The sequence below is a fragment of the Pseudochaenichthys georgianus genome, chromosome 7 (genome assembly GCF_902827115.2).
Source record: "Pseudochaenichthys georgianus chromosome 7, fPseGeo1.2, whole genome shotgun sequence".
NCBI classification, from domain to species: Eukaryota; Metazoa; Chordata; class Actinopteri; order Perciformes; family Channichthyidae; genus Pseudochaenichthys; species Pseudochaenichthys georgianus.
Genome location: NC_047509.1, coordinates 15000879 through 15027104, shown reverse-complemented (window position 1 = coordinate 15027104; position 26226 = coordinate 15000879). Strand labels below are relative to the sequence as shown.

The 26226-nt window shown below is 40.8% G+C and overlaps 1 protein-coding gene across 1 annotated transcript; it reads right to left on the bottom strand.

The window, feature by feature from the left end:
• Window positions 1–12908: 12908 nt before the first annotated feature.
• Window positions 12909–26180, bottom strand: slc17a9b (solute carrier family 17 member 9b). Its single transcript, XM_034088203.1, has 13 exons — window positions 25602–26180; window positions 24796–24993; window positions 24153–24292; window positions 23605–23704; window positions 23206–23336; window positions 22978–23074; window positions 22246–22342; window positions 17521–17608; window positions 17385–17419; window positions 17151–17266; window positions 16016–16071; window positions 15895–15924; window positions 12909–15519 (listed from the first exon to the last, which is right to left on the bottom strand). Exons 1-13 carry the CDS (start codon window positions 25733–25735, stop codon window positions 15341–15343), a joined length of 1401 nt encoding a protein of 466 aa, XP_033944094.1. The 5' UTR covers window positions 25736–26180; the 3' UTR covers window positions 12909–15340.
• Between the last annotated feature and the right edge of the window lie 46 nt (window positions 26181–26226).

The following is a 26226-nucleotide window of genomic DNA, read 5'->3' as shown; positions in this document are numbered from 1 at the left end:
GTTCATCAATATATAAACATTGGATATTATGTAAGACTTAAATGACATACTGTTCTCCTGACAATTATACAACTTATGAAATGTCAGCATGACAAAGAATACAATATGTTTAAGGAAATGAATCATCACTCAATTACAATTTAAGATAACTTGTACTTTCCTTCAGTAGTTTTAGTATATGATACTTTATACGTTTTCTTCCCAAAATGTCAAAACAATAGATATTATATTTGTCTGCACTTTATTTATTTTAAAGCTGCATTTATCACCCCTTTCATACAAAGAAACAAAACATGCAATCAGTTATTTAAATATGAAGTTTCAGATGTAGATTAAACTCTCAAGTAGCCTAAAAGGTGTGAACACAAAATATATGATTTCCTTTATTTCAACCAGCTACAACATTACAATTCAAATAATTAATTACAATTATATATTAATTATTATATTTTGCAAATGTTATTACTAGCCAATATTACAATACCAGGGGCTATTCTGTATAATGATTATGTTTACTTCAATTCTTACAGTAAATCATTTTAAGTGATATTATTTCTGCACTTTAACTTAAGTGAAGTAGACGTTGTGTTTTGGAGTATGTGTGTGTTTTGCCAGAGGCTACATGTGCTGGAGAAAGCTGACAGAAATCATGACTTGTGCCCTATTTGTGCTCACCTGTATCTCGGCTACATCTAAACACATAATGATGTTGCTCACATGAATATCATTTCTTCCCCTCCTTTTCTCCCACTTCTATTGTCTCTTCCTGCAGTTTTGTGCAGGTTTTGTTGCATGTCTCTCTTGTGTTAGCTGCTTCCTCCTCTCTTTCTTCCTCCCTCCCTTTTCTTCCATTCCATATTTCCAAATCCCTCTCCAAGAGCACATTGTGTGCGTGTGTGTCGGCAGGATTGTCATACACAAATGTGCAGACACGCACATGCACAGAACGCGGACTTAGATGGAGCAGATGGTGACCGTATTCATTTTTTCCCCGACTAACATTAACCATTCATTATAGACAGCAGACTAAGCCAATCCCACATCCTCCCCCATGCAACATGTACACACACATCCACACACATGTCCAATAATTTTGCCATCAGCCCATTGACAGTCCCAAAATCTTGTGTGCCCCTCAGTCAGTGTTGATACTCTCTCCTTCCAGACGGTCCCAGCTCTGCTCTGACTCAATCTGTTGACATTTCTGATTCCATCCCCATGACTCAAATGTCTCCTCCTTCACTTCAGCAGCCCACCACAGGAATAAGGAGCATCTGACGCTTCCCTCTGCCTCCTCTTCCATCCAATCCCTCTATTGTTTTTGTCTTTGTTCTTTCCACTTTCACTGTCTGGCTTCCTTTGGCAACTTCCCCACAAGTAAGAGACACAATCACTGTTTACTTCCTTTGTTTCTCTTTCCCACTGTGTCTCATGTACGTCCGCTCTTCATTTCTCTCTCTCTCTCTCTCTCTCTCTCTCTCTCTCTCTCTCTCTCTCTCTCTCTCTCTCTCTCTCTGTAATCAGATAGGAAAAAAAAACCTAAAACCTGTTAGGCAGTAAATCAGTTTTAATCTCTGGCTTGAAGAAAAGATGAACATTAATCCACATCTGTCCAAACAACTGTTTGCCGCTCATATTTCAGACCTCATTAGGCCCTGCTGTTAAGCTGCATGCTCACGGTTATACATGCACTCTGCAAGGGAAACTGTACAAGACAAAGGCAGAGGGGTTTTCTGTGTGTGTAAAAATGTGTTTTTGTGTCAACGTTGTTGCGCTCCCAGACATGCCCGCTCACCTCCTCGGATGCCCACCCTGTAGTGAAAGCCATCTGAGCAGGTTCTGGCCCTCTCTGTGTTGTCTGAAGGGTGCAGAGGCAGAGAACGTTCACACACTTACACTAATGAGAGTTTTAGATGCAGTTTGAGTTACTGTTCCTCGGCCACCCGCTGGACATCAATCGCCCTGCGGCCTGAAGGCTTTACTCAGTTCCCCTTGCTAAACTGCACTCACCACTGCCCTTTACACACACACACACACACACACACACACACACACACACACACACACACACACACACACACACACACACACACACACACACACACACACACACACACACACACACACACACACACACACACACACACACACACACACACACACACACACACACACACACACACACATTTGCACAGACCCACATTTACGGACAGCCAAAGCCATTTGAGGAGTCTTATCTGTGATCTGCATCTGAAAGAAATGTATAAAAATAATCTGCAACAAGATCGAGACAGAAGACTTCAATATGAAAGTATTGGGATTTTGCTGCATCTAAGGAGAACACACAACAACTTGAGCAGCTGTAAAAAGTGTTTTGTTTATTAAAAGTAACCCTGTGATGTTGCTGGCCAATTGTAACTCATGCATTGCTGTACACAACCCTGCAACAGTTGTATTGGAAGCGATAACACAAGAGGAGGCAAAGCAAAGGCAGTGAAGGAGATGACTGCAAGCTAGCAAACATGAATGTATACAATGCATTTAAAGCTGTGAAATTAATGAATGTTTTTTGTTAGGCCTCTAGAACACACAATGCTTTTTAACGTAAACATCATTTTGTTTGTTCACATGGTTACTCGAGAGAGCAAGCCAATCCAAGATAGTAACTGTTTTGTTCATACGTATTCATTAAGCTGTTGCATCAATAGTGGGTTAACATTTATCAATAGACTTGTCTAAATGAGAGGAACACAATTCTCTTGTATTTTATTTTATGCATGAGGTTTATTTTATGCATGAGGTTCTCGACCTTCGCCTTAAAACATTCAAAAATGTATCAGAGATCCAACAGTCTCATCAGAAATGTACCATCTTACTCTTCGTATTAATTTCACAGTTAATGTATTGTGTTGTAATATCTTGTGCATATTTCTGCCCACCCCATATTCATTATATCATTATTCCCATCATCAGACATTGTTAGCCTTACATACTGACTTTATTAAGTGGGATCACAATAAACTGTCGATACTTTATTCATTGCATATTCATTTGATATTATCCACACACATAAACCTTTACTTTGTGTGTTGACCGATGATAATCATTCCTATTCCATTATTCATAAGTGTGGTCATGAGGATTATTATACTGGCCGTACTTGACATATCCTTTCATGTGTTTGCTCTAATATCACAGTTGTATCAACAAGCATTTGACTGTGTCCTTATTTATTCATTTTGTCTGGTTTTTTGTTGCTAAATACAACCCTCCCCCCCAAAAAAAGCTGCAAAGACAAAACGCATTAACACCACCCCTGTCTGTCCTTTTGTCTCCTTATCCAGCTCCCTTTCTGTCCGTCACCCCGCTGCCCTAAAACTGTCCTAAATGACTTAATCTACAGCGCGACAGTACTCCAGAGAGGCTGGTGAGTGAGGACGCTCTCTGTGTGCTGTAAGGGGATTGCTGTAATTACTGGGATCTGTGCACCGTATTTATCTTTTCAAGGGACGGGTGATCCCACCATAAAAAGCTCAACATTTGGCAGTTAACTAATGCACACCATTAGATTGATTGTGCTGGATTTGTGTGTACGTGTGTGTGTGCGTGCACGTGGCGTGTGTGTGTTTGTGTGTGTTTATGCCCCATATTTCCCTACTGCTGTCATGCTCTGTGATGTGTGTTAAATAATGCTTGGTTGTTCTCTGTAATCCTGATTAAATGGGGGTTAATGTGTGTCTGTTATACTATTTCACAGACTATCCAGCATGACCTTCTATGACTAAAGACTTTGCATAAATGAACTGGTTTACGAGACATGATTAGACGGGGGGAGATGCGGTGAGACAAGGCAGAGGTGCGAGGTTCAGGTGGCATCAATGGGTCTTTCTGTATTTGCTGTCTTTATTTCTCACTGCGTGGGAACAAGAGACAGAACAACTGACATTTTGTTGCAAAATAAATACAAATTATTGACTGATATGCTCTTTTTTCTTAAACATAAACCTCTGCAGCTTTCAAAGTCTGACATTAGGAGTACAATAAAAGGGAGAAAATAATGAAAGAAAATTAAATTATCACTCTTCTTGGATGTGGCAGCGAAACAAACAGATTGACCACGCTCTTCTTTCCAAAAATCCTCCCCCGTGCAGCCAACATGTTCCTCACATCCATCTTGGCTGTTTTTTCAGATATTTGGTGTCAGTGTGTGTGTCTGTCTTGTGTGTGCGTACGTGTAAATGTGAGCATGGGTTTGTGTGTGTGTGCGGGTTGTGAAGACGGAGGCTGCAGCAGGCTGTCCAGCCTACACACAAACCGTCCCATCGTTAAATCACCTTACTGTTCCATCCAGCATCCACTGCCCTGAGCATGTTTTTCATTTGATGTGTGTTTTGGTTGAAATGAAAGACACACGGCGAGAGGAGTGTGAAAATAAAAAGCAGGGGTATCGAGAAAGGATGCATAAACATTGGACGTCAAAGTCACTTCGGACTGAGCTCTCTTTGCATTAATAGAACTAACTTTTGCCATCTTTTGTCATTTCAAACTCTCCTGCACACACACACACACACACACACACACACACACACACACACACACACACACACACACACACACACACGCACGCACGCACGTACATACACACACCACACTTTCATTTAATCTCTCTACTTCTGTCCCCTTTCTCCCACTTGTTCCTTATTAATTTTTATGTTTCTGACCTCGGGAAGGGGCATGAGTACACAGATATATTACAGTAATTATCTAATTTTACAGTGCCATTAAATGTCACAGAAAACCAGAGTTATGACATTAATACAATAAAGAGGGTTTGGGCTAGAGGGATGATAACTTAATACTTGACCAGACTGTAACAAACTGTCTACGATGGATTTTAGCCCTTTTTTTTACCATCATAGTCAGTATCTTTCATAGTTAATTTGACATTGGCAGCGTGATAAAAGAAATTGTATTACTATCAGGTGAAAATCTAGTACCAGGATAAAGAAAGAATCGACGAAATGTAGAGCTTGTTAAATGTTGTGTGCTATTAAAAACATTTTATAATTAACTGAATATTTAGAGCAAAATAATAGTTCTTCATGATTTAAAAAACATACATTTTACATATCTGTATTTAGACGTTTACCAACAAACTTCAGATTTACAACATTTTATATTTAGATTCTCCTCATTTTCCCGATTCCTGGCCGGCAATAGTGTTATTTACTGTGGCTCTGACTGAGGCACATTTGGGAGCAGTTCAAATTCAAAGCTGTGCCAATCTACCCGTTCCTTTTTTTTTCAACCCCTTCCATCACCCTCTATTTCTCTCACTCACTCTCCCCTCATTTCTACCCACCTCAATCCCAGTAGATGGAGAAGTGAAATATTAAAATACACTTTGTTGTTTGGGGACAATACACTTCAGCAGATGGGCCATCGCCGCACAGACCCCAATGTATGCAAATCTCCATACAAAGCAGCCCAGGATGTTTTCAATATAACACAAGTGCCTCAGGCCCTGTTTTAATCCCTCTTTACCCACAGCCAATGCACTGTTTCATCCAGTCAAACGCCTTAAGCGCTATGTCAACTTGGACATCTGGCCACATAACTGAACCCAACAAAAAAAAGTGTGCATGTGTGTTTAGAAGAGAGAATGTTTGTGGAGGGTTAGAAGGAGATAAAGGTGATACAGTGCATGCTGTTGGCCTAAAATATCTAGAGATGAAATTATCGTCATTAGTGGCAAAGAACATCAAAGGAGCGGCAGAGTGGTTTCTGAGGTGGATTCTTCGCCCTCCACTCCAGGGGAAGCAGGTGCCAGGGTTGCTTTCTTCATTGTCTCTTAACTTGTTTTGCTGTTTTCTCACTTGTTTTTCTCACCCCCCACCCTCTAGGAATAAGCAACCTGAAGTACGCACACAAGCACATGTGCATATGCGTGCACAGATGCACACACACACACACACACACACACACACGCACTTGTGTAGACAAAGTGTAACACACTAGTGCTGCCTGCAGACTTTCTGGTCAGAACACTGATTTCTGTCGTTGTGACATCTGAAGGGTGCTACAGCACAGCCAGACACCTGGATACACATGGCATCTTTCACTACTGTGTGTGTGTGTGTGTGTGTGTGTGTGTGTGTGTGTGTGTGTGTGTGTGTGTGTGTGTGTGTGTGTGTGTGTGTGTGTGTGTGTGTGTGTGTGTGTGTGTGTGTGTGTGTGTGTGTGTGTGTGTGTGTGTGTGTGTGTGTGTGTGTGTGTGTGTGTGTGTGTGTGTGTGTGTGTGTGTGTGTGTGTGTGTGTGTGTGCTCGCTAGGTGTGCGTTGGGTGTGGGGGAAGGTGCCATAGAAGGCAGCATCTCCTGAGGGTACCTCATCAGCTTTTCCTGGACGGACCAGAAGTTCAGATGCTTGTGGCAATGTTGTCCTCATTGACCTACATGATACGGAATACACACATACACATGTGACACATATCTCCATACAAACCTACATGTTTACACGGAAAGATGTAGGCATTCACATGGGAGACTGAAGTCACGTATGCTCATGCAAATCCTTGTCAATGTTGATGAGGATGGGGCGCTTTATAAGGTTACACATTTCTAATCGAACACTGCCCAAACCCTGTTGTCATTTAAATGTGCAATTAACAACAGTTTATTTATTATTTACTTAATATTGTTCTTAAAACTAAGCTGAAATCCACTTTATATCACAGAGGTGAAGGTTTTCTCCTTTGTATTTTAAATGTTCTCTAGTCTATTTGCATAAACAATCCAAAAAATAATTACAAGTACAACTGCACATAATTACGAGACAAAACATTCATTTTGATCAAATAACATGTAAATATAAATCTCTTATTTTCTTCAGTATCTAATATAACATTTATAAAACAAGACTTTGAGAAAAACACATTCAATTGTATTTTCAATGATTTGACCTAAACTTATTTAATTATAATTTCACTGGTTTGTATTTTCTTAAATAAGAGGCAACAGAAATAACGGTATCTTTAGAATACATTGGATACCTGCACCTCCTTTACATCTTTAAAAAAACATATAGATCAAATCAAATAAAGTATAGACGAGTGATTAAATGACAAGTAACAATTGATTTGAAACAATGGTCTTGAGCGTATTTAACTTGGATTTTTAACATCGTTGTCATCAAATTGTAGAAATGTGTTCAGGTTATGAGTTGCTGCTATATATCGGAGTTCTGCGAGCATATTCCTTTTTCACCGTGTTTTTAGCTGGCATGAGAGAGACTGCCTGCAGCTTGTGTGATGGTCTGTGGATATGTGTGGATGTAGGGGGGGGGGGGATTGTGTGTGCATGTGTACTTAAACCTCAGGCCATGAAAGTGTGTGCGTGTGTGTGTGTGCGTGTGTGTGTGTGCGTGTGTGTGTGTGTGTGTGTGTGTGTGTGTGTGTGTGTGTGTGTGTGTGTGTGTGTGTGTGTGTGTGTGTGTGTGTGTGTGTGTGTGTGTGTGTGTGCGTGTGCGTGCGTGTGTCTGTATGTGTGGCTCATTATGTGTATTGCGGTTGCATGTGTTAGCATCAGTGCGTGTGTGTCTGTGTGTGCAGGGGAAGAAAGAGTGTAGGTGAGTGCAGAAGACGAACCTGTCAGTTTCACAGCTGGTTTCTCTGGCTGCAGGGCTCAGGCCGGAGCAGGGTGACACTCGGCATCACAGCAACACAGCACAGGGCCTGGGGTAAACACACCATCATATACTGTAGGCTGATGTACGCACACACCCACACAGACACACACACATACCTTGGTCGACTGCCCTCACCCTGCAAGACCAAGAGACCAGTGAAACACACCACCTGGGCAAGTCATCATATCTTGTCAAGATTTTTTTTTTCTTTCTTTTTGGCTCGTTGGAGGTGTGAACAACATCACAGACCAGATTGCCTGGCAATGGGCTGACCATCATGTTGTAAGGAAGGGGTGGGGGGATGTTGAGAGGAACACTGAGTGAGAGAAATTAAAAGAGTATAATGTAAGATGAGAATGGTGTTCCTTTGAAGGATGGAGCAGGCTTGTCTTCCTGCATCATGAGCCACAGTAGCCTGATCAGGACTATTATGGTCACTCATGACACATTATTGATGATAGGAGTTGATGTGGACTATTATCTGGATGGTCCCTTCCTGCGTCAAGAGGAGACGGCGTTCCCGTCCTTTGGTCTCATTCTGGGACTCGCTTCATAGCGTTTTCCCGAGCGCAGTGGACTCTCTGTGGGGAAAAGAGCCTCAGGCATTCCCCCCCTGCCTCCCTCCCAACCAAAGCGTCTCCCCCACATCCACCACCATTCCCACACATTTCCATCTCCACTATGATGGAAGTGATAGAAATATCTTCAGGGTATTAGGATGATGTTGGCTCTTTTTTTTGTTCTCATAACCAGTACAGTTGTCATAAAAAAGCACATCAAGTTAGTGAAATAAAAGGACAGTTAAAGCACTGAGGTTAAGAGACTCAATTTATCCACAATGTGCAATGTTAACGAGATAATTGTGATTCTGTACAGCGCTCTTGAGCAACAGAGTGTAGGTATGCTCAGAAAAATAAACAGCCACCTTGTGAATTCTGTTGACATTTTGGGGAGAAAGATCCTAAGTGGAGTCAATTATAAAAATAAAGTAAACATGTTGACAGGAGAAACGAAACTGTGTTTTGACTGCTGCTGTCAAGGGAGGTTTGCCTGTCTAAAGTTGACACAACAAATGATTATGCTTCACTGATTCTGCCCTGGATATATGTGTGTCCGTGTGCGTGTGACACTGTGTGTTTGAATGTGTGCACTCAGCGATCAACTTCTGCTAAATACTAATTACTGAATACTTAGTACGGATGCCCTTTCTATTGGGTCCCTTTAGTATAAACATTCATTATGGCTCTTTTTCTCCTTTGTAGCCCCATCATCATTATTCCATCGCATCCCCCGAGGAGTGAGACAGAGCCGAGGCCAGGGCCGGACCAGGCTGGGTGAGAAAACACTGTAGAACCAGAGCACCAGGACCTGGGAATGCACACAAGTGATATTTGTGCGCGGAGATCAAAAAGCATTTACCTTTAGATGTTTCCCTGATATGAATATTCAACATCCTTATTGAAATCTAATTTGGGTCTCCTTGTCTCAGGGGTCTTTTCATCAGTGCCTGTTGCCTGAGGCCACTGCTGATTGACAGCCAAACTTTAGTAAAGAGCCAGCAGGAAAAAAGGGGAGATCTGGTGGTGTTGGAGATGTGAGCGCTGTGTAGCCGGGGAGAGCTGGAATAGATGAGTGGAGGGGTGCTGGGGGGGAACGACAGGGGTGGGGTATTTAACCTCCTCGCGTGCATGCACAACAGAATGCTGCATTATTAGGAACTGTGAGGGGAAATAATAAGCCGGACAGAGAGATTTAACAACTATAAATCTACCTGGTTGGTGTTTGCAAATGGGGATCATTTAGTATTTCTCAACAGCAACAATTAGGAAATCAATGATTTGTCCGTTTTTTATCTTTTTCATTATTTAAGCAAACACTTCAATATATTCGATGTTTTCGAGTGTTTCAATCGAGGGTTCGCTCATTTTCTCTGTTTGATAACATTGTAAACTGTATATATTTGGGTTTGAGTCTGATACTCAGAAAATAACATGGTATTTTTTAAAGCTATATGGAAATGTTCCCAGTTTTCTGATATGGAATAGCCTACGCACTTAATTGATTTGATAAACTCATCACCAAATGAATTGAACACTGAAACAGCCAAAGATCTGCACTCTTGCTAAAGCACATTTTCTTTGGAGCAATCATCTTACCACTATTAAATACTTAACTTATTTCTCGTCTGATTTATTTTCAGAACCACAAATATACTTTATTGATATTCAATCATTTTGTATTGCAAACACAGTAAAGATGGTTTGAATTCAAATGAGCTTTTCACAATTTACAAAAAATAATTTAGCTTTTTATTAATGAAAAAAAAAATCAAACAACAGATAACTGCGGCACATTTCGAAAAAGAAGAAAAACGGATAATTTTCTGATAAATTATTTAACATTTTGATTTAGAGGTCTAGAGGAGAATAAACTGACTGAATAACATTTTAAAGACCAAACAATTCAGAGAGCAGATTGAACAATACTGGAAATAATCGTGAGCCACAGCCCAACTAAAAGTGTACAGATCAATCGTTAGACTGGCGTGTCTTTCACGGTCAATGGCAGTATAAAATCATTCACATTTAATGAAAACAGTTTACGTTGTTATGGAGATAAAATCTGCTTTATTTACACAGTTGCGAGAGTATTTAATTTGTTCCCATCTTGTCTTAAAACTAAGCATCTGACGCTCCCTGCCAAAGGCAAAGCACCATATTGTTTTCTAAAATTATATTTCTAAACATTTGCTCAGTCATTTGTCTCCATTGCAGACTCAGGACCTGTGAACTCCATTACCATTCATTTGGCAAAATAAGAATAAATAATTAAATAAAACTCTGTTCTCTCACTCTGTCTGCAGGGGAGAGATGGTCCACGCAGATAGAGTGAATTTGTGTCTTTATTTTATTTTTTTGGCTTATATAATAGCAAATATTAGAGATTTAAAACAGCCTGAGCTGCCCCTGAATCCAGAAAAAAAACACTGTGAAGAAGGATTCAAACCGAACATACATGTGGAGCCTATAGAATTAGACATCACTGTAAAAACTGTGTTGGATTACTAACAAAGATTTCTTTGTTCTGTAAAGAGTAATATTCCTGTTGCTGGTGGGTCTGAATAAAGATGCTGTGTGCATGTACACACACACCCAGACCAACCTGTCCTCATCTGGCCAGTGGGCTGTGCACGGTTTAATGTTATTATTACGCAGGTGTGGGTCTTGTCCCTCAGGGTTCCATTAAAATGATGCCCCTCTCAATAGCAGCTCGCTTTGCTCTTTAGATTTAACACAGGCCATATGTCTAGCAGGAGGCAAACAGCTGATAGGGTTTAATTGACAGAAATCAACATATTTGGTTGTGTGTGTGGGTCTTTGTGGTGTGCTAATGGTGGATGTGGTTGGGCTCATGGGATCCTTTTAAAGGGTCAATTGTGTATCAGAACAGAGTTTCGAAAGACAGGAAAAGAAAAAAGAAGGGGGCAACAGAGAAGAGAGGAAGAGACACACACAGAAGGAAACAAAAGGAATTCATAATGGAGACTGAGTAAACTACCAAAGACTCAAAGCACAGTTTAGCATTGCAGGACATAACCCCGGCATATCAATGTGTGAATTCATTTCCTTCATTTTGGAGCTGACATTCTTGTCTATTCCGGGAACACCGCTGTGTGCAGAGTGTTAACTTCATGTTTCATCTCGCTTCACAGAGACATTGTCCCCGGCTGCAGTCAAATCATGTAAAATTACCTTTGTCACAGAGCTGATTTGGGCTCAGGAGGGGATCCAATACAAATGAGGGTATCCACCGCAGGGCCCTCAAACTCAATCCGACTATGCAAGACATAGAAATAATTAGATTTGACAAAACAAACCATTTAATGGTAGCTGGACAGAATTTTTTTCTTGGATACATTTTTGAAAACTTGGAGAATGGTTAAAAGTAGTTCTTAGTCATGAGGGATAACGCAACATTAGGCTAACAGGCGCAGCACAATTAGCACATAAACCCTGTCAATGGCCCTCAATATCACAGCCCTCAGAGGAGGAAATGACTTATAATGCTTCCTGATCTACCACTACAAAGTCATTAATCCTTCCTACACAATGACCAGTCTTAAACACGGCCTCCATATTATTAAGTAGCCTTATATGGTTTAGCTTTATACTAATTAGCATTCAGATCAGGGACCAGAGGCAGCCCCTCCACCACCGAGGAAGGACATAGGATGAGATGGAGACACAGTGAAATGTCATTAACTTGATGTTAATTACTAATTAATGGGGCTATTTCATTTACATGTATCTCTGGCTCTCTGATGGGGGCTGCCTTTACTGGGTTACTCTTACTAGCCCACAAGTTGGGGGAGGGTTTATCTCCCCTCTCCTCTACGCTCACCCTCACAGCGTTTCATCTCTGCTAATTAAATAGTGGGCCACTCATCATGATGTCTGCCTGCTTTTACACCACTATTTCCTGGCAGCGAGAGCACTCCAATAAGTGACTGACCACCTCTTTAGCACCATGGCTGTTGTATGAACTATACATCAAAGGCCAAATTCAGTGCCAACTCACTCCACCCCTGACTTCTATCTGACTTGTTACTTTTACTCACTTGTGGCCCTCCTCCCTTCCTTTTTCTTATTGCCACGCGGCAGCCACAAGCCGTCCGTCTCCATGGCAACCTGAGCCATTCTGTCCCATGAGAAGGAGTGGGTTGGGTTGACTAGCGTCTGGCCATTCACACGTGGGCAGTGCCAGCTAGCCAACATGGCACACAGCATACTGCCATATGGTGCCACCACATACGTCCCGCTAGCCCGGACTCGAGATCTGGGCCTGCAGTGATCCGCTGGTGTGAACAGGACGGACCTGATCTAGACGCGGCTCAGCAGCTGATCCACATGCAGACTTGGCTTCTGATGAAGAGTTCTTAGCTTCACAGACAAACATGCCCATAATGTAGTGCTTCTAGGTGTATGATACTAATGTTCATGTAATCAACATTATTAGTAATGGGCAACATTTCCTGTAAGTCAACTCATAAGCTTTAGGAGAAACTCCACATACAAGGCCTCTGGACTTCATGGCATACAAAGTATTTGGAGGCTAGATGGAGCCATGTGCTCTCCTCATTGCTGAAACTGTGCTGCCTCCTTGTGGCACTACAGAGAAAACACATGTTCATCATGATGAAACAACTCAACAGTGTTGACAAAATATATCTTTATTCAAAGTTAATATATGCTTTTAAATACAACATATCTAAAAAGCATTAGAATACTGCATTTTTCCCGGAAATGTATTCTTTTTATCTTACTTACATGTTATCAAAAAGGATTTGTCAGAAGAACCTTCAGTGAGATATGTTGGTGAACAGAATTCCAGATATTTATCATGTTAATGTCAACACAGTCACAAAAAAAAGGGACGATAATGGCAGCTGTATATAATGCTCATCTCCTAAGGCGGGGTAAACATACGAAGATTGTGGGGATTTTTGGTTTGACAATAATAAGGCTAACATGGTGGAGGCTATGGCCTTGTGAAAATAAATTATCTTTATGAAATGTCTAGGCATACACTTCTTGTGTATAATCACGACAAAACATAGTGTAGGTACAGGATCCTAGTTTCATTTGGTGTCGACATAATTTTTCAGATTAGATATTAAATTAAATTATTCATTATGTTCAGTAGATGTATGTGTCCTTGTAATAAGCACACAAACAATTTAAATATGTTACACAGAAAATGCATTTATACTCTGAACATTTTTAAATAAAAATAATTTCTTCATTTACCAAAACAATCTAATAAACATTGGGTATTTCGGAAATGAAAACAACCAAACAAAGAAAAAAACGGACAAAAAGAAAGTACAAAAAAAAGTTGAAGAAGCAAAACACTAATTAAAACAAGGCACAAATGTAATAATGCACAATAATCAACAGATGACACTGTGTGACCACAGTGAGCATATCTTAAAGTTCTCTCATTCCTTAAATCAGGCACAAGAAAATGTATGCATAAATTATTTTAAGAACACGTGTCAAGAAAGCATCTAGATTGAAAGTTACATGTTTAGACTGTGCTTTCAAAGCTAAATCACACAATCACTTTAACATTTCGACACTTCGACAGCCAGAGTTACGTAGCTAGCTTTAATGACACCACACACTTTCCAGTAAAATGGATAAACCAAATGTTTTCCAGTTCCTCAACTCAACCTTACAAATTATGAAACCTGCCCTGCAACATTCATTGTCAGTTTGTAACAAAGACAATTATATTTAGCCTTAACGAGACATAATGCAGACGCACTTCCTCTGACACCACCATGATAAGTAAATGAGCTTCCTCCTGTGCGCAGCCCTTCCCAAATACTGACATCACTTCCTATGCAGCGTTAAGATAACATTGATGTTAATGTGACAAAAAGGTTGTTTCTTTGCAAAGCAAAATAAGTTTGACATCCGGTTTTCACCAAAATGATATACCAACATGTTTCTTTCAACCAAAGTACAGGTCAGAAAGCAATAATAAGTGAGGGAACTAGACTTGCAGAAATATCTTATATAGTTATTCATACTGCATCACACTGTCAAAATTACTTTTTACTCACTATGATTTTTTTTTAATCTTACCATATATATTTATTTTCCGTGTCATCTAACTTAATATATTTATTTTATAAAAAACATTAGTTTGAAATGGACACAAAAAATCATATGATTTTATAAATAAATATACACTCACTTAAGTAATACCTCACTTAATTACACAAAAATAATTAAGTGAGGTATTTCTATGACATGCAATCACATATAAGGAAAATAAAAATAATGAGTTACCTTTGGTCTTTGAATTCGCAAGATATTCGACAAAAAACAATGAGGATGCATTACATCAGAGCCTTGTTGTAAAACAGCATCCTCTTTCACCTCCTCTGACTGTAACAATAAGATGAGCTTGTAACCATGGAGATGGGGACTATAGACGGTAGATCGTACGGGACATTAGAGCGCCTGCCAAGTAATTAGTGGCTGGGTAATGAGGTGTCACTCAGACATTGATGGGTGAGTACTAATAAAAGACTTCAGGTGCAAGAGGCCAGACCCTCCCCGCGTCACCCACCCCCGCAGGGTAAGAACTCACACCTTGGTCCGTCACAACTGTCAGAGAGCGTCTGAGACTGCCACATCTATTATTCTTACATATATTATTATGTGGATAACAATTTACACAACTTCTCTTGTTCTAAGTAACACATTCTGTAACAAATGATGAACTCAGAAACCTTATAAATCACCATTCGCTACACAAACCAGACATTGAGGTTGGGTAGACTTTTTCTTTCCCGTTCTGCTACGAACTGACGCATCCTCTGACACATCTGTGTTTTTCTAGGATATGAAGATTATGATACAAGATTGTTCAGTAACAGTGTGCTGGCTCTGCTTTATGCTTTTCAGTAACTGTTGCAATACTTCCTCGACCAGAACCAGAGCCTATCAACGTTTTCCAGATGTTGTATGCAGGCTTGCCACATGCTATCCATCGGCTAGATCTCCAATGTGGATAATGTCTTAGCTGCTGGTTGCCCAAGGTCATGTCTCCATTGGGGGATAGCATGCTTGATGGCTGAGGATTTAGATGTGGATGTTGTGGTGGCGGACCTTACTGTAGTCAATGTCGACCCGTCGGGCATCAGCGAAGGCCAGAAAGGTGCAGAGGCCCAGCAGGTTGACGGTGGTGATAAGGGCGAACACTGATGTCCAAGAGCCTGTGGACTCGATGAGATACCCAGAGAAATACACCAGTAGGACGCCTGCACAGACACACACAGAAACACCATTAATAATGCATTATCACAAATATTTTAACAAAGAACACAGTGCCTTCAATGTGATTGTTCAGTGTTTCCGCAGAGAGAATGTCACAGTCCATTACACGTTTCTCACAGGACCACAAACTGTCATCCCCTGTATTATTAATCTGACACAAACTCCATTATGCTCTCTTGATGAAATATGCATGGCACATAGGAGCCAGGAAGACTGACAGGAGATACATCAGTGCAACGTTTGAATTTAGAGAGGTGGATTAATTATTTCAATTAATAGATGTATAGGTGTCATTTAGCAACTGCTGGTTAAAGATTCATCACAGATATTTGTTCCCAATGTCTCTGCCAGAAACTCACCTAAGAAAGCACCACATGTATTCATGACACCTGTAAAAGAAATGCAGAGGCACAAATGTAAAATTCAAGACTCAATTAAAATGTTTTTATATAAAGAAAATGTCAGGTTTATTTAACTTACCAAATAAAGCACCAGCACAGGAAGGAGCAAGATCTTGAACATTTACAGATACACCGCTGTAATTTAAACACATTTCTATAGTCATTTCATCAGCAGAATAAGATGCTCAATTGACTCTGATTTGAGTCAAAATAGTGTTACTTAGGATTTGAAGCCATCCCAAAAATGTAAAATAAAATCTGCATTTGTCCTTCTAACCAACAGTTGGAAACTTATTTGAAGTAATATAGTAATACTAGACAATTATATAAGATAATAGATGTTTTAACTTAATAAATGTTAGAAAAAAATCATTGTTGAGAAAAATATATACAAATACTCAGAAAAATGGAAGACAAACACATATTATCGGCAACTTTTCAAATGACAGCTGATGCTTTTTCCTACTTGTGGTTATGTTTCGTCATCATTTTGTTCTGTCTCTATAGTGACTAAGCCATTAGTGTCGACCCGCCCCAACTTAGAATGCAATTATGTTATTGTTTTGCATAAAATGAAGAGCCCATAGAGCAGTTCAAAAAAGGATAGGTCTGGTTATATTGTATGTTGACTGTATTATCAATATACCCGTGAATAGCTTGTCACCATCTTGGTGCCAACAAATATTCATTAGCACACTAAATGTGTTTTGATCTGAACTTAAAAATAGTCCACAATAGATGCACTATTTACTTCCTTACGAGAAATGTTTGCTAAAGCTCTTCTTTTTAATGTATTATTATTTGTATTCAATTAAAGTAACATCAATGACATATGTTTAGCAGGCATGACCTTTGCTATGACAGAAATTATAATGAGGTCCTTCTTTGGGCGATTTTCCTAATGTGGTTAAAGTGCAAAACACAGTAAATCATAGACGACAAGTGGGTCGAACAGCTGACCAAAGCTTTTTGAAGCTGAGATGCTGCCAAGTCTTTCTTTGGCCGAGCATGGTAGGCCGAACTGCTTAAGTTATAACACACTTATTTATTGGAGAAGGTTGTAATATATTTGGCTGAATGGCATGGTTTAAACGGGTTATGAGACAACAACACAAAACGGACCCTAGAGATACCCGACATTTTAGTCTAAAAAGAAAGGGTCATGGTTTTAGGGTGAGAGACAGAGAGTGTAAGGACAATCGAAGAGCCAGTACCTGTGACTGAAGGTGGTGAGGCCCATGGTGGCCGACACAAATGTTACAGCCCAGGGGAAGGTTGTTTTTCGACAAAGAAGAAGGGTAAACACACTCGACACACCCATAGAGAAGAACTAACAGGGGAATGAATGCACACAAAAACCCAACAATCAAATGTTTGCATGATGTTCAAGTATAAATAGGAAAAGGACAATAACTTAACAAACATAATAAGGCTTTCAAAGTTAGTACCTGCATCAACTTCCTCACTGAGGCTGTGTCAAAGCCTGTGGGTATCAAGGGAGACATTAGGACAATCAGGACAATGATTTAGCTGCTTTATAAGTAAGAATAACTCATCTAAATATTTGTTTATCAGTTACCCTACCTTGCCTGATGAGGTGGTCAGACAAGCAGCCACTGAAGAGGGATGAGGGTATGGCCACCAACCAGGGAACGACATTGAACACCCAACCCTGGAGGGACAACAGATTTTCTAAGCATGAATTACCTTAACCAAACAGCAGGGTACAAGTGAGGTCTCTCATATCGTAATAGGTACATTTCTAGACGTGACTCTATAGTTGGCAATCCACAGATGAAAATATCTCATCGTGTAAGTCATGGATTGTTATTAAATTGTGTTCAGACATCATGGTGTCCAGAGGATGACACCCAATGACTCTCCAGAACATATATGAAAATATATGTACCGATTACTATGAAATTCAGATATTGGATATCACTAGTCCCCAGAGGATGAATCCTAATGACTTGGATGATTTCATGCATTTTTGTCTGTGTACAGCAGCATTTCAAAGTTTGTATTTATCCAGAGAAAATCTCTCCAAATACCTGATGGATTGGCATAACATTTTAGACATTCTTGGTTTCAATGCAATAAATCATAATGACTTTCAATCAGCCTCAGCTGTACGTTTCTGTTTAGTGCTTATTCATCATCATCATCATCATCATCATCATCATCATCATCATCATCATCATCATCATCATCATCATCTTTATTTAAAGAGACTCTTGGTCCAATATTACAAGACCTACAACACTCAAATATAAATTTAAAAAGGCAGTTATACCAATGTTTCCACAGAGGTGACTGGTATCGTACAGCACTGAAACACGGATTTGACAGCAGCATAATGACAGAGTTATGAGAAACATTTAATCGACAGATGAATTTGTACATCAGATTTCTCAAAAGAGCATGGAACGTGTTGACTCGTGCATTACAGAACATTTCACTTGCACTGCACCACCTTGGTTTTCTAAGCAGTATACGCAAACAGTCATTATATGCAACCTGGAGCTTCCGGAGGCTCGCCTTCTTATACTTGACCCACAAGGGGCAGAGAGGAGTGCAATAAGCTCTAAAGAGGTTCACCTTAACCTCATCTGAACACCAAGAGAATGTTCTAGCCAACATGTTGGCTTGTATATATAAGACACGCCGCTGTCTGTACATGTCATCATCATCAGCCATTTCATCTGTGATGATGTGTCCCAGATACTTAGTGTTACAGCAAACAGACAGCACCTGTCCTGACAGGTAGCATGTTGGAAAACAAAGGTTCTTATCCCCTTTTGCTCTGCAGATCATTACAGAGCTCTTCTTAGCGTTGTATTTAACGTCAAATTTGACTCCGTAATCAGAACAAACATTTAGCAACTGTTGAAAAACAGCACTGCTAGGAGAAACAATTGCCAGATCATCAGCATACATAAGATGGTTTACAATCACACACCCTGTTTTACAGACACTTAAATCATCTGATAGATCGTTCATATAGATATTAAAAAGGCTTGGTGAGAGGAGCCCCCCCTGGCGGACTCCATTACCAACACCAAATGGCGCCGAGACTGCATTCCCCCATTTGATCCGCATGCTCTGGTTGGCATACCAATAAGCCAGGATCCTAATTATACTGTTAGGCACACCCCTTTGTCTCAATTAAAAAAAAGTTTATGATGGTTAACTCGGTCAAAAGCCTGAGAGGCATCAATAAAACCAATCAGAACAGTGGAATTCTGTCTTCTATATGTTTCTACCATTTCCTTCAAAGCATAGATGCATAGCTCAGTACCATGCTTAGCCTTGAAGCCAAACTGGTTATCTGAGGTACATAAATAAGAACATAGTCTATCTCAGGGGTTCCCAACCTTTATTGTGCCAAGGACCGGCAGATACATTAAAAAAAAAATCGCGGACCGGTTGTCAATTTTAACTGATTTTAATATTTACTCACCACCAGCAGGTAGCAACAGAGGCTAACATCCTGAACAAATACTAGAACAATATGCATCCAAAACATATTAACAACGTTTAAAAAAGAACCGGTATTGTTTTTTGGTTTTTCGGAAAAACCGAAAACCAAAAAACCGACGTTATTCGGTTTTGGGAACACCCGCATATAGGCTACCTATGGAGTTAGCCAGATGTGTGTAAATTACTGCTCATGGTCATTTGAAAACAAATGCCGGTGTCAGACAGACACAAACACCGAACACACAGAGCTGAGCAGAGCACATACACACACATCATGCGCCTTGGTGACTGGACATCTCCTTTAAAAAACTAATAAAAGGGAGAGTAATCGGACAGTTCGATGTGTGTAGAGATGTGTGTAGAGGTGTGTGTGGTTAACACGTAGCAGCCTGCAGTCACTCGCTGTTCTGATGAAGGTAAACACAGTGAAGGCGGTGCGTAAAAAGGCACATCTTTACCCGCTGGCTGGTGCTGCACTTCTCAGAGGCGGAGTATACGTCCCGCTGCCTCCTGATGCTGCAGCCATTTTATGAAGTGAAGGAGGTTTTCCTTCTATAAAACAGCTGCGGGCAGCAGATACCCGAGAGACCCGGACATGAATTCATAGATCAAGGCAGACTGGTTTACTCTCCTGTTTTGCCAATCCGGTGCTTAAACAAATAGCTCCGAGTTTGAAATATATCTCAAATAATGTATGCACTGCCATTTCCCCACATAAACATAACAGGCTGCAATTAAACGGTTGTCTCCTGTGCGCTCCTCTTCCTACTTGGCGCACCGGTAACTTTCTCGTGTGCACGAGAGGCTGAGACCTGAGCCGCCGAATCGCTCGGAACATCATAAAAGCCATTTTCAACGGTTTTCTAGTGAAAGATTAACTAGGCTACTGGATGAAATAATATCACTGGTATAGGTGCGAAAATTAAACACTTTTAAAAAAAAATATTATGATAAAATATTTTTATATATTTATAATTCTGCAAATATTACGATAAACTCACAGCTATTTCGCGGCCCGGGAGTAACACCTCCGCAGCCCGGTACCGGTCCGGGGGTTGGGAACCCCTGGTCTATCTAACAAAATTATTTCCAGGACTTTGGATAACACACTGGCTAGAGCAATTGGTCTATAGTTATCCAAGCTCCCTACCTTGCCCGCTTTGTCCTTAATGACAGGGACCAAAGTAACCGTCAATATGGAGTCTGGCAACATACCATGAGTTATGAGGCCGGTAAAACAAATGGCAAGAATAACTGCAACCTTCGGGCTTGCCAGTTTAAGGTGCTCTGCAGTGATTCGGTCAGAGCCGCATGCTTTGTTATCAGCTAGCTGTGCAATTGCTCGATAAACCTCTTTAGCTGTGATTCCCACTGTGTCACTTTTCACAACATTACCAACTTTGTAGGGGTCACTTTTAACACAATTAAGTATAGTAGAGTAATGTTGCCTCCACAACTCAGCTATGTTATCGGCTCCAGATCCTCCCTCTATGGTACACGGTAATGATGTACTGGCCCTGTTCAGAGCTCTCACCTCCTTCCAGAAGCCAGTCACATCATTATGAAGGAGCTTTTCAGCCATAGAGTCCGCTCTCAATGTTTCTGTATGTTTGTTGACATAACGAACTGCATATTTATATCTAGCATTTGTACGCTTTTTGAGATCCAGGACAAGCTCCTCCCTGGGCCTTCCTACCCGGACCCAGGCCCCAAAAGCATTCTTGGCTTCAGCGTATTGATCAGCCACATGTTTATTCCACCCTGGCTTGACGTTGTGTCTCTTCCTAGAGTAGGTACAGCACGGTCTACTGGCCTCCCATACAGCTCCCACGCAATCATACATGTTACAGAGGATTCACGGTGAGAGCTTTCATTACAACCCACATCAACACACAGAGTTGCCACTTTGGGTAGATATACATCACTCAATAGGACATCAGTTCTCCCATAGTACAATAGCCTATCCTCATGTGTGAGCTTGGACCAGTCCACTTTAGTGGTACAAGCATTTTTAACCTCCTGAGACATCTCAGGGAGACTATCATAATCTAGTGACATTCTCTCTGTGTATGAGACATTGATGCCTCATACACAATCTCAATTGATCTTACAATGTCATGGGCATTAGCAGTGCTGATGCAATGGTCAAGCCATGAAGTTGTATGCCAGGCCTCGCTTATATATGAATAGCTATCTGTAGGCAGAAATATTTGGCTTGATAATATAAGATTGTTATCATCACAAAGCTGTAGCATATGCTTAGCAAACAAAGACCTTTTGTCTGATATGTCAGCATTCATATCACCCACTACATAAACACTGGTGGAATGATTATCAACAATACAAGAATGTATAAAAGCAAGTCTGTTCAGGTATTCATCTTCATTATGTTGTGACTCATATGGTGTATACATTGAGAATGCTAAACTCCTTGTTATTCATTTTGATCTGTACAGCAATACACCAACTTCAAGTCTGATGACATTAATGACAGCGTCCAGCTTTTTGTGCCACAGGATAGCCACGCCCCCTGCTATCCTTCCTCTCACTATTCCCAGAGATAGGTCCGTAGTGGACTCACCAGCCCCGTGAAAATTGTCATTAAGTAAGAGAGTTCAACTTTCCCAAGTCCTGCTTTGGTAAGAAAGTTTCTTGCAAGAATAAAATGTCACATTTTTGTAGCAAGTTGTCCACCACTACACGTCGGATCCTATCAGCAGCGCTGTTGCCCAGGCGCAGCCCGCGACAGTTAAATGATCCAACCCGCATAACGTTTAGCTAAGCAGCTCAGCCGTACACCAAATGTGTGATCAAATGTATCCTGTTTACCTTGGCATCAGGGAACGTGTCTTTAAAGTATGTTGGCAGCCATGACAAAAGAGTGAAGAAGGTGCTCGCTGCGCAAAGGTGTGTAACGATCACAGCACTGTTGACAATAAAGAGAGAGAAACAGATACAATAAGTTAATTGAAACTATATGTATACATACTGTAGGTTTACCAAAAGTTGCTCAATGTTGTTGACAAAAGCAATATCCCAAATCTCATGATCTGACAAATCTTGTGTGCTACGTGTTCGACATCTATTGTTTTCCTGTCTAATAAATCATATCTGTGTTCTGGCAAGTAGCGTCTCAAGAAGGATCAGATACATCAGATGAAAACCACAGAGATTCTCCCTGTCACTGAAAACTGAGCAGATCAGTTACATTACAGTGTATACAAATCATATTGACCACAGGGAGATGCTGGAAGGACATCGAAGAAATTTAGATGAGAACATACAGCAGAGGCAGCAAGAGACGGGGCCTATTGTTCCAACATTTGGTACATATAAAAGCTGGACTTTAGTCTACAGAAACCGTTTTGCTACAAAGATTTGACCTGTCAAGATTCAATAAGTTTTACATATATTTCCACATTCTTCCGCCTAGATAATTTCTTCTTAATCTCTATACCTACATACAAAGGAGTCACACAGAGAAAAGATTGCATTCATACACAGATAGACTTGAACACACATTCAAACTCACACCTAACACTTCCTTTATCTTTATCTCACCAGACTGCTGGTTGTTTTAGGAGCCGTAACCAATGTCTTTTAGACAGTTTGGACTGGGGCCCACCACTTCCCAGGGACTCCAGGGTGATGATAGGCCCTGCAAACACAGACCAACACAGACACGTGAGGATACAAACGAACACTGACTCCTATTGTACAAAGGAATACAAGATAGGACTGTGCTATGATGTCACTAGATAGTGTTGACACATGTAAAGCCTCTCTTGCCTTCTCCCTTGAGCAGATATTTCCACACGCAGTAGGCCCACAGCAATGAGAGGAGACCAGACACATAAAAAACACTCTGCCAGCCATACAGGTCCAACATGAGGGAGCCAGCCCCTCCTATCACCAGAGTGCTGGGGGGAAAAGGTCACAACAAGACATGACAAGTCAGACAAACGTACCTTTGTAAACAGAGTGCTTAATTAGGCACACTGTAAAGGGCATGAGCAGAACTTGTAAAGCAAACACATATCAGTATCATCTGCATAAAGAATATAACAATTCTATTATTGTGGGATCACAACAGACACAGCTTTTAAATTAACCCGTCCTCTTTGCATTTTCTAGGAAAATAAACACTATTTCCCACCATTCCCATTTATTGCATGACGCTTGACTCACCCCAGGTAAGAGCCACTACCCACGGTGCTCATGAGGAAGCCCCTTTCACTTTCCACCACCTTCTGAGAGCACAGACTCGCCAGAGAAGGGTAATGAACTCCTAAAATCAGGACACGATCAGATTAGTTGATATTTAGAAAGTCATTCAAAAAGAAAGAAACAAGAAAGAAATAAAAGCAAGATTTTTACTGTGACAACACTCAAAACAAACATCTGAGAAATGTAGTCTGATGGGAATAATAATACTTGTACAATTTTCAATTTACAGTCTCTTTCAAAAAGGCCTGTCACAATGCATAACAACTTATTCTAAAGACAGACAACCGCACATTCATTTTATCTACTGTGTTTGTGTGATTAATGTTGTCGGCCTGTTTCTAATTAGCAAACACAGCCAGCAGACTTTAAAATAAGTTGCATAATTATGCACTTTCAAGACCTTGAAAAAAGTGCACAGCATGTTTTTACAAATTAAGAATTAGGTTTCTCCTTAATAACTTACAGAAATCTTAAAATGCAATACCTATCATTCACACTGTCCTTCTCACCTTGCAACAAGCCCATTAGGAAGCGGGCCAGTGTCATGGAGAATATTGGCTGGGAGCAGAAGTGGGCCAGGATGGGGGTGAAGGCCGTCATCGACCCCCAGGCTGCCGCGGACAGCAGGAGGACCTTCTCACCTCCAACCCTGTGGACACAGAGTAAAGAAACAGTGAGTATGAACTTTAACTTCTGACCACACAGAGAGCTGCTTTTATCATTTAAAGGTTGCTAGGGGAAGTACAACTATGATCATTTGGATGTCTTATAACATAATGTGGTTATTTTAGAAGATATGAACTGAAAGATAAAGCATTTTAAGGAATCATTTCAGACCGCTAACATTGGTGTGACTATTCTGGAGTAAATAAAACTCTTATCTGTACATGACGCTGTCCGCCTGCAAGAGTTTACAACATGATAATACAGAGTAAACATCAAGCCCTATTTATGGTCTTATCTAATCCACTATGAGCAAACACATCGGGGCTGTTTGCATCACTGCCAGTAACGTTCTCGTGCAAATTACACCTGATGAGCAGTACGCTAAAACAGCTGGCAATCGAAAACCAGTGTCATTTACAGCATTCCTAATAAGATAACACTTTTATCTCACAACAGGACCACTGTTTGAGCTCTAAAGATTCCCACCGGTCGCTGACGTAGCCTCCGAACACTTGGGTGAAGCAGTAACCCCAGAAGAAGCTGCCCAGCACCATGCCTGACTCGCTCTTGCTCCAGTGGAACTGCTCTGCCATGTTGACAGCACAGATGGGCATCGCCACACGGGCGCAGTACAGGAGGCATGTCCCGAGCAGCAACACCACCGTCCATACCCTCGCCACTGGCCTGCACAGGAGAGAAGGCAGAATGGATTGAACAAAGGCAACATTTGGGACAAACTTTAGATTTAGAACCAGTTTAAACGTGAATGTCTTATCTATGTAGGGGAGGTAACCACTGTCCACAATTTGGCTGCACTCTAAGTATATTTAGCCCGAGTTAAAGTGGATTCTATGAAGGTTACATTTAAGAGATTAGCTGTGGTTTGGTTGAATCTACAGGGGATACAGCACTATCTTGAAAATAAAGGAAATTACTTTAAGACTAAGGTGTCAAAAAATGTACAACTGATGATATTTTATGATCTTTATTTTTTCAGAAAGGAAGCCCCCCTTACCTCCCAATTTACGAGCCATGTTTGTGACCTATGTGACACACCAACTATATCCTCAAAGCCATGAACTGCCATAGATGATACGTGTCCTTTAAACCAACTGGTTTAGAGGTACTGTGTTTACAGAATACCTGTAATCCTGATTCATAAATATAGAGCAAAGAGTTGCTAAAAAGTATCAATATTGATTTAAATTAATCATGTTATCCTAAATAGCTACAACTTGGGTACACAGGAAAAACAAACAGCAGTGAAACTCGATGAGGATTAAAGGTGTTACCTTGTCCAGTGTGTGTTGTGTTCAGGCCACTTCTTGTGACATCCAGGAGCTCCGAGTTTGTCGGACGGATGGTTTTCCCTGTGACAGACCAAATCTGGACTACAGCTCTTGCCATGTTTTTGAATAACTGCCATTCAACGCGAGTTAACAGCAGCTTCCGTTCAACCGCTTCGGCTGTTTGATTTCAATGTCTTCCGGTCGATAGGTGTGTAGTCAGAAAAGTAAACCTGTAATATAAATAATCCTGAAAACTGAAACTGGACTGAACAGGGACGTAAAGCGATGTTCGTGGAGCTGAAGCTGGAGAAGGGAGTCTGATACCCTAGGAGGAGTAATCCACGTGTCAGTTTTTCTCTCCAGCCTCCTTTTGCCGGCGACGCAGTTCTTCTTTTGATCGGTAGGGTTAATCTGGAAGTGATTTTTCTAAACGAATCTAATAAACCGATTCAATCCCAAAAAAAAAACAGAGTGACGCCTCCTCTGGCTCCAATCATGACGGTGCAAAATATGTCATAACGGTGTCGTCTATGGGAGCATCGTCCGGGCACCAGGATGTGCTTTCCCCCTGACCCGTGCCTGCCGGATGGAGACGGGATGGTGCCCGTGCAGAGGCTGCTGTGGTGCA